At 32.6% G+C, this 10,500-nt stretch overlaps 1 protein-coding gene across 1 annotated transcript; it reads right to left on the bottom strand.

Moving 5' to 3' along the window:
- Positions 1-9,064, bottom strand: LOC118746978 (uncharacterized serine-rich protein C215.13-like). Its single transcript, XM_036480973.1, has 2 exons — positions 9,050-9,064; positions 1-1,145 (listed from the first exon to the last, which is right to left on the bottom strand). The coding sequence occupies exons 1-2, from the start codon at positions 9,062-9,064 to the stop codon at positions 45-47; spliced, it is 1,116 nt and encodes a 371-aa protein (XP_036336866.1). The 3' UTR covers positions 1-44.
- Between the last annotated feature and the right edge of the window lie 1,436 nt (positions 9,065-10,500).

The following is a 10,500-nucleotide window of genomic DNA, read 5'->3' as shown; positions in this document are numbered from 1 at the left end:
CATTGCTGCCACTGCCACTGCAACTGCCTATTTTCGACGACGCATCATCTGACTGCTGCAACGCGCTTGTAGTGACACGCTGTCTGGCAGCTGCTGTTTGCTACTTCTGCTTCATTGCAGCGGTTGGTATCTTTAGCGGGTGTTAGTATGCGTACGCCCACAGTGCTGCTACTACTACTACTACTGCTATTGTTGTTGTTGCGTTTGCTGTTGCTCATGTTTTTATTGTTGTTGCTGCTGCTGCTGCTTCTGCTCATTTCATTGCAGTTGATTTTGCGCTTAGTGCTAGTCGGCCTGCTAATATTGCCTCGGCTGTAACTACTTTGCGTTAGTTGGACTTTGAAGTGCGAATTGTTGGCTGGATTATGGCTGCTGGCAATTGTTGAACTGGTGGGCATATTCGTTGTGCTGCTACAATTTTTTGTTGTAGTTTTTGTAATTCTGTGTCTGCTGATAGTAGTCGCAAGCGCCGCTTTTATTGGGCTTATTGCGCTCGCCGCTCTCGAACTTGTTGCTATGGTTGTGGAAATGTTTGTTAATGTTGTTGTTGTTGTTGTTGTTGCTGCTGTCATGCATTTACTGCGCTGAGTGCCTCCGGGCAGCATGTTTTGCATTGGCCTTAGCTCATATGCCACATATGCGTCTGTTGCTTTTTGTGCGCTTGTTGTAGTTGTTATGGCTTTGCCAGCCATTGTTTTATTGGGCACTGCGGATATCGTTGTTGTTAGTGCTATTGTATTATTTATTGCTAGTTTTCCATGCAGCAATAGATTGTCGATTGCTGTTTGGGCTTCGGTTGTTGGTGAGTTTGTTGTTGTTTTGGTTGTTGTCGCAGTTGTTGCTTTTATGTCATTCTGCCTCAATTCACTACTATTTGTTGGTGCTGCTTGTGCTGCTCCTGCTACCGGTAATACAGGCGATTTTGTTGCCATTTCGGTTGCCTTTGTGCTGATCGCTACACCCACCACTGCGCTTGTTGCTTGCATTGCCAAATTTTGCTGCTGATAGCACAACACCAAAGCGACGAGCAGGAAAATTGTTAGCCAACTAAACTGACAGCCGGATGAGCCGGTTTGCATCGCCTCCGGATGTTCACCTGAAATGATGGGCCGAACTAATTTCAACAATTTTGCTTTGTTCTTATGCTAAAATATACTACATCCATATAGTACAATAATAATAATAATAGTAATAAGGTAGAAATATGAACTATGAAACTACGTAATATTGGATGTATGGGTAAAATTTTGCGCAGTATGCGGTAAATTTACATTTCATTTTAAGAGCAACAAGTAGTTAAAGGGCACGTTACTGGTTGTAGGAAAATTCATATTTTTTTGGAATTTTTGAATTTTTTTTTTGGCTTTGTTTATGTTTTGCGAAGTACCGTATATGTATCGTGCATATCGACTAGCATGAATTTGAATTTCACTTCGACTAGTTTATTTTTAGTTGATACTCAAAAGTTGCTCATACGCCATGACAAGCGCTGCATGGCGCCTATGCTGAAAAAATGTTGCAAATATTAAAAATTTCATGAAAGCTTTCGGCAAATCAAATAGAGAATTTTCCAGTGATTATGAAAACGTAATCCTTATTAAACAGGGATTAGAAGTTGACAAATTTTCCAAATGGAGAATAATGTACTATATTTTATATTCTTGTTCGTCATATTTAAGATAGTATTGTAATTGCTATTTTCTTGTGCTCTAACGAGTGAATTAAGGAGTACAATAAACAATATAGAAGAAGGTGGAGACCTGGAGGAAAAACCTAATTTATCTTATTAATTGTTTAAGTGTTCGTTTATGGGCCAAAATGAAGTGTTTATCATTAGTTAACGAAACTCACTTATTGAAAAATTTGATTATTTATTTTAATATTTGTTTTAAATTTTAATTATTTGTTTATAACAATATAGTACATTATAAAAATTCGTGCTTTTTAATTAGATTTTTTAGAAATATTTTGAGTATGCAGCTTTCTAGCGCATTTAATTTTAAAGCAATAAAGTGAAAGTTTAAAGTAGCTCCGACTTGCTGTTGATTTTTTGCAATTTTTCTTTGTTGACGTTGTCAGACTTTTTATTCCATACAAAGTATGTAGTTCGACGATTTTTTCGTATGGAGAAAATGAGCAACACCTTTGACAAAATAGCCTAACCTAGCGATTTTTCACTGTAAAATACTTGGCATGCAATGTCAAGTTATTGCTTTGAACACTATCTGAATATTTTTTGGTTTCAAATGAAAAAAGGGGTATATTTTTTTGTTATGGAACAATATTAGGGAATGACGGCATTAAAATTCCGACTTTATGTTTTTTTGATGGCACCCTAATGTACATACATACATATACCCAGCAGACACTTTCAATCATAAGCGACTCGCAATGAAGTCTTTTTACAGTGCAACCAATTGCAGCAGCGAGCTCTCTTGCGAGCCAAAAGTGAAACACCATGGCGAATGCATCTTAATAAAATAATACAAAAAATTCCAAACACACGAATAAAGTAATTAACAGGGAATGGATTTTTAGGACCTAAAAACTTATAAAAAAGGCAAAACAAAAAAACGAAATAGGCAAAAAAGGCAAAATAAAATAGCAAAATAGGCAGGAAAAGGCATTAGAATACGCAAAAAAAAGGTAAAAGAAGGCACTAAAAAAGACAAAAACCGAAAAATAATAAAAAAATACATTTATTTAGAAATGTTTGTTTGAGAAGTAAAAAGTGAAGAACTATGAATTGAATGTATTATTTTTTTTTGTGTGTGCAAAATTTACTTTCACACGGTGCTATAAGGCAAGCCGCAGCAGTGATTAGAAAACGACTCATATTGGATTTGAAAAAGCAGGCATCTGGTGACTTACATACATACTTTTTGTTTGTGTCGATAATGGCCGTTTCATACCACAACGTTTAGTTGCCCCATTAAGTCTCTTTAATCGCTTGGAAGTATTAGAAAAGGTTCCCAAATATTCTTCTTTGCGACTTTTAAAGGACTCGGGAATGCCGTAACTCGCCGAATAATCTTCCAAATGCTTGCTGGTATACATATTTATGTAAGTATAGCTGCACACTTATGTTGTTAAATTTTTGTCCTATATATATTTATAGCATATTTTCCATCAAAATAATAAGTGGCTGAAATAGTGTGTAGTAGTCATAAGTAGTTTTTATATTCATACACTTCTGACGCTGAGTTTTCTCATTTTCGTTTCGGTAGAGGAAAAAGTGCATCATTGGCATTTGTATAGCAAATCTACACACGAAAGAAATTCAAAAGAGTGGTCCACATGGTCCTTTGAAGTATATAAAATTGCTGCTACTATCGCGACATACACTAGGCGACAGATGAAAGTCTACACTTTGTTCTAATATAATATTCACAATTAGTTTCATGAAACATTTTTTGCATTTATTATTTATGAAAATGTAGTTCATTCACTTTATATAAAGTTCACAAAAATTAAAAGAATTTGTATCAAAAATTTCAACTTTTCATTCAGAGTTTCTAGAAAATTTGCAAATATGCGGTTTTGCCCATTAAATTTTAGTTCAATGAAATGCAAGTTTCAAACGACTAAAAAGTTCCCGTTGATTTTTCTTTTTTTTTTGGTGACGGATTTTTGTACTTTTTTACATGTAAGCATGAATTTGTTATGAAATAAAATGCGGAAGACCGTTAGCAACAAAATTTAAAAAAAGTCAACGCCAGGTTTGTAAATTGCACTGTTTATATAAAAAAAAACCGCCAAACCAGCCAAAAAAAAGAATATATATACTTATCAAAAATCAACGCGATTTTTTATCCGTTGGAAACTTGCACTTGACTAAAACTTGAATGGGCTACAAAATTGCATGCTCGAAGATTTTCTAGAAATTCTGTATAAAAAGTTGGAATTTTGATAACAATTTTTTGATTTTTTGTGAACTTTATATAGGGTGCTGAACTTTGATATATTTATACTATGGAATGAGCTATATCTTCATAAATAATTTATGCAAAAAATTGTTAACGAAAATAAAAGTGAATATTATATTAGAACAAGGTGTACACTTTCATTTGTCGCCTAGTGTATATACATATAAATGTGTGTATATTATTTTGATAATGAAGCAAATACTAAACACATACCTGCAACTCTTAATGTTTCCCTTTTTTTCCTACATATTTCCTAAAAACTTTACCTACTTCACTGTAAAATTTTTCCTAATTTCAGATTTTTTTAACCATATTCTTGCTGCTTGTATTTTTTCATATTTGTTATGTAAATATGTATACTAATTCGCCGTATGCTAACTACATTTTGGTCATGCGTTTTAATTTATTTACATATGCATGCATACTTGTTTTATGTAAAAAAAAAATATTTGAGTTAACGCTGTCAGGGCATTTTGCTAAAAAATTTCGCAATTTGGTTGACAAGTAAACAGCTCAGCACTAACTATTATGAAATTCTCACTACTTTTTTATTAGATTCAAAAACGACACTTTTTGTGAATAATGGCTGCTGACAGTGACAGCAATTAAAATGCAATAAAATAAAACGTAATTTTTTTTTTTAATAAATGTAGATATGTATGCAGCTAATATCGTCAACGTCACATTCATGAATTTCAAAGTAATAATTCATGCATACTTCACCGTGTATTTGTATGCGCAAATAAAAAAAAAATATATTATTTAAATTTTCACGTCAACATGTTTACTCAAAAGATCTGTTTTATACAAATCAACTGGTTCAGTTGGAATCATAAACCTATTTAGGTATCTATGTGTGTATTTGTAGGTGAGTTTGTGTGCTGACATATGTACCCGAACGTTATCGATCTTCGATATCCATTATGCATATCGAACTGACAATGAACTCATAACCAACCTTAGTTTTCCAACGTTCATAGTAGGGCTTAATCGCACATCGGTTACTCGAGCAAGTTGGTTAATCAATTATTCGGTTAATCAATTACTCGAGTAATCAAGATTTTGATTACTCAAAACAATGATTAATCGAGTTACTAGAAATATGATTACTCAAAAAAATAAATTTGCTCGTTAAAAGAGTTTACTTTGGAAAATGCTTATTTTCTTTTTTACATTCTGTATATGAAAAAATTTTTCGTTTTAATTTTTGAAAACAGGAACGTTGTTTTCAAAGTATCAAGGAACTTTAACTACTTTATACATATGTAAAGAGTTGAAATGTTGTTACTCATTTTACTCGAAATGTTGATTAATCATAAAGCAAATTACTCAAATATTTTTATTTTTGGTTAGTCAAAAATCTTGATTTCTCGAGTAACTGAACTTTTGAGTAATCATAATTTCCAATTAATCGAATAATTGAGTTATTTACTTTATGATTAATTAAAATTTTGAGTAATCAATTAATCGCACAGCCCTAGTTCATAGTATATTGGAAATACATTCGAGATGGGTTCGAAAAAAATGAAAACCATAGTAACAAACGACTAACGACTAAAAGCTGGCAACTAATGACAAATGATTAGTGATCTATGACTACCGAATAACGACAAATGATTTACGAGTATTGAATGTCGACTTATAACTTATGACTAATGATTATGGGTCATGATTTATGACTGGTGACTAATTAGTTACCACTAATGAGTAATGGGTATCAGAATTAAGGGAACACTCTATAGAATTGAAAAAGTTGATAGGTATGAAAAATGTCCTTTTAAAATTTTATCCTTGCATATCCTTGAGAATTTAAAATTTTTATTTTTGAAAAAATTATAAGCTAAGAACTATAGTGCATGTGACGACATCCTCGAATTTCGTCCCTTTAAGTTTATTTGCTTAAAAAATAAAATAAATTTAAAGGAATTTTTCAATACCTGTTCGTTCTATCTACAGATTTTTTTCTCGTATATCCTCTCAAAATTATAGACTTCTGAGCATTTCTTCTTTGCCTCTTTCTTTGGGATTTTTTGGTGGAAAATAGGTGCAGAGGTAGGAGTTTACGTTACTGTAGTGACAGGAGTACCTGGTAATAGACATCTAGAAATTTCGCTAGAGCTGGCTCAGACCGTTCGCGAGTATATGTAGCAGCTCCGCGTTCGGCCATCGACGCCAGAAGTTTGGTGAATACTTCACAAAGCAATGACTGAAAATATTCGAGCGGAAGCAGTTGGGCAAAACTGCTTTCATTGAGCAGATAGGACTTTGGTTATCATCTGTTATTAACGACTAGTGCCATCTTGGGCTTCCGTTCCGCTTTTGCACGGATTAGGCATGAAACGAACACCTCAACTCTTTAACAGCCATTTACACCGTGCGAAAAAAATTTCGCAAAACTATGGGCGAAATAAAGGAGAATTGCGTTTTTGGTATTCTTCTCTGACCTCGGGATTTTTTCAAAGGACTTTGTAGTTTCGAAAATATAGTTATTTCTAAATGTTATCTAAAAAAATCAGTACAATGTAGAATAACAATATGGTTACCAAATGAACGAGAAGATTTTGTAGATTTAAAAAAATATAAACTTTGGCTCACAAGGACGTATAGGTATCGAAAATACCGTTTTAATTAATTTAATTTGTTTAAGCTTATAGAGTTAGGAGGACGAAAATCGAGGATATGGTGAGTGTATATTAGTCTTTAACATTATTTTATTAGTCCTTAACATAATTTTTTAACTTAAGTATTGCAAAATGGCAAGTTTATTCAGGCATACAATTTTAAAAGAACATTTTAAAGACCTACTCGTCCTTATGCACCAAAAAAATTTATCTGCGTTAATTCTAACAAATTTTCTTCTTAATTTTATATCCATACTATTTTTCTACGTTCCACTAAATTTTTTATATAATTTTTTGAAGTAAGTAGTCGTATTTTTCAAATTTCAAAGTCCTTTAATAAAAATGTTCCGATTTATTCGTAGATCGGAAAGACATAGAATCGGTACAATGAGCGGCATATATATTCTGAGTGCTGGTTTGTGTTATTTTCAAAAACTAAGTTCCTCGGGATAAACTTTAATCCTGAAACCGCAGTCCATTTTGGACCCTAGTTATCACCGAAGATGCGTTTTGGGCATCAGTAGTGAGAGTTGGTCCTTTGAATAGGTGCGTACATCCACCTTAAAATTTCGATTTCAAATTCCAGCTTCAACTAAAGATTAATTGACAAGTATAAAAAGAAATGAACGCTCTCTCATGGCGAAGAAAATATTTCAAAAGAATGAAGAATATATTTGAAAGCATTCTAAAATAATCCCTTTAATGCTTTTATGAATAGGGTTTTTTGTGGCAAAAATAAACTATTCCAGCTAGAAATATCTACCTCTAACATTCGGCTACCAACGTCCAACATGCACCATTGTGCCATTTACATATATGGTGCAAAATAGAAGGAAAGCATCACAGCTAGCAGAAACGTTCACACATTAAAGTGTATACATAGCTTTACTTCCAATTTTCAATGAAAAAATTAAATTCAAAGTACATACATACATACATACGTACGAATGAAATAGCATTCATTTTAGCCTAGACCGACATAATGCATAAAGCCATTCACACGTCTATACGAGTACATATTGCATTTACTATTTATTGTTTTTTTTTTTTTATTTTCAAGTGAAAAGCTCTTAAAACCATTCAATTGCTATTGAACGACTTTCAAGTACAACCAATGACAGCTTGCCGCACAGCTTTTATGCCATATGTTTATTCAATATTTTTTCGTTTTGTTTTTTTTTTTTTTCATTGATTTACTTTTCATGTGCGTGTGTGTGTATGTATATTTCATGCAGAAAAAGACTGGTAAAGCAAACAATTTGCTATGCCATATGCAAATATACTCTTACTTACACACATACACACACGCTCATGCTCCAATGCAAATATCATTTGTACCTGTAGATTTACTTTTGATTTTTATTTCGGCTTGTGGGTGCATCTGTGTAGGTGTGTGTGCGGGCGGGCTTGAAGTGCTTCAATTCGAAAACTCTCCAAATCTCGTTACTCGACTTCGGCAAACGAGCAATTAACTGATTGGTGAAGCGGCGAGTGTGTAAACAATAAGAATCAGGTGTGGATAATGTGCATAGGTAGTACATATTTACATACATATAGAGTTGTTAAAATTTTCACAATATTTACCTGTAAAAGGTTTGTATAAAAATATGTACTGTTTAAGCAAATAAATGGGGAGGCGACATATTAGAAACCTTTTTGGCTATTTTGCTTTGTTTATTATTTTTTATGAAAGCTTAGCTCACTATTTAGTCAAAACCAAAAAATAAAAATTTTGTTCTCGAGACAAAAACATCGATATATCATATTTTAAAAGGCAACTGTAAATGCCGAAGATATGACGAGAAATGTAAAAACGTAAAAAGCCCTAAGTTCATAAAAAAATATATTTTTTCTCTAAATTGCTTTAGAAAAATTTCTTTTACTCACACATATATACACTCTTTTCCGGTACAGCCTAATGTGCATATGTAGGAAAATGTTGGCTGTGATTCAAGGTTTAGAGTGGGTAGCAGAATAAAATGTTATTACCAGATACTTTAATGCATATTTGTTGTTATATAGTATTACCTCGATTTTGGGGCCTATCAATTAAAGGAAAGTCAAGAAAATGCGTTTTAAGAAAATATCTTTTACTTTATGGCACACCTTTGCTTGCCGTATTTAGATTAAGGTGCGTGCTCAATATCGCCTTAGAGTTAAGATGATATATATATATTTTTCTTTTGAAATTTATTCCTTTTATCGGTTGGACTTCAAACGTTTTAAGAACTATTTTGATTGCTTAACGCTAAAGGAGGGAGGTAGGATGCCCTTTGTAGAGTCCCTATGTTGATTTGTTTCGGCCCGAGACCAAGCGGCAACCTAGCAATTCGAGTATTCCGTTTTTAGTGCTGTGTTGATCCCCCTTCTAATAAAGCATTGGTTGAGATTTTATTGAAAGCGCACGCTGTGTCGAGCAATATGCCATTGCATATACTCCTTCATTTAAGCATTTTTCAATTTGACCAACCACCCTGTGCCAAGCTGTTTCAATAGACTTACCCTTGCTATAGGCATATGTGGGTGTTCCCGATTCGATTGTGATCTATTCTAGCTTTCACATAAACATCAATCAGCTTTTCGATTTCCTTTAAGTGGAAAGAGGTTAAGCTAATTGATCTGCGATCCAAGTAAGAAAGACTACTTTCACCGTTCTCCAATTTAGTATTTAGATATCAATAAATAACACGTTCTTGTATGGGTATTTAGTATCCAAACTGGCACTTTAAAAACAAAAGTATTTAAGTATACCCTTCATTAATATATGGAGTACCATCCAATGTGCCTACAACCGTTTCTATTCAATTCCTTTTATTTACTTGTACAACTAAGTATTGTTATTGTATTGTATTGTTTTCTGGTAAATTGCGAAGAATAAACTTCCTTTACTGCTTCGAATATTGGAATAATCAAAAAATTCATTAAGTGCTTTCGTAATGACACCAGTGAGTGTCGAACGATAAGTTGAATCTCTAAAATTGAAAAACATTTAATTTATTTGAAGCTAAACCAACAGTGTGGTTTGAACAGTCGAAAGAAATTTGCATAAACATTAGGCTACATCATTCTCCATACATAAAAAAAAATCAGTACAGTTTTTCCATTGGAATTATACAATTTATTATATTTTAAAATTTCCGCCAAAAATTTTGGGAATTATAAGATTTACTATATTTTAAAATTTCTGACGAAAAGTTTTAGGAAAAATATAAGGATTTGCGTGTGGTGAACCGATTTGAAAATACCTCCAAAAATCGAGGTTTTATAAATAAAACTTGTTCTTGAAAATATTAAAAAAAATCACCGCAGAGGATAGAAGTATTTAAGCTTACAAGGTCTGCCCAAGAGTGTTTAAAAATTTCATCAACGGCATCAGAGTAATAAAATTTTTGGAAGCATTTCCAAGTCGAGCAAGAGTAAATTTTAGTATTTGTCCGAAATATTTGAGCGAAGTTGGTCAAATATAAGGAGTTTTATAATTCCGGTGGAAGAACCGCAATTATTTTTTGGTGAGGCACCCTAATGTACATTTATTTATGTTATTTTATATACATGCATATTAGGGTGCCCATCGAAAATGTTTTTTTTGGAAATTTCAAGACCCTACCCCTTAATTTTATTAATTTTTATGAAAAATATTATTGCCTATTTTTATAGATTTTTTAAAGGTCATTTAGAGCTCGCGACACGTCGATTTAGGTCAGAAAATACGATTTTGTAGATTTATGAGTGAATATGATCTGAGAAGAGGGTATACATATAGGACTTTGAAATTGTATATAACATATATAACAATCTATTGTCGGACTTGGCTTGTTTTTTTGTCGGGTGAAATAAAAAAAAAACATTTCTCTTGATTTGTTAAATTTTGACCTTCGATAATTTCCACAATTTCAAAATATGTATTACTTTCTAAAATAAAATCTGTTTTTAAATAAACCCAGCAAAAACTT

The sequence above is a fragment of the Rhagoletis pomonella genome, unplaced genomic scaffold (genome assembly GCF_013731165.1).
Source record: "Rhagoletis pomonella isolate Grant_MI unplaced genomic scaffold, Rhpom_1.0 Rhpom_scaffold_00011, whole genome shotgun sequence".
Classification (NCBI taxonomy): Eukaryota; Metazoa; Arthropoda; class Insecta; order Diptera; family Tephritidae; genus Rhagoletis; species Rhagoletis pomonella.
The sequence above is the reverse complement of the archived record's forward strand: the minus strand, read 5'-3'. Positions and strand labels throughout refer to the sequence as shown.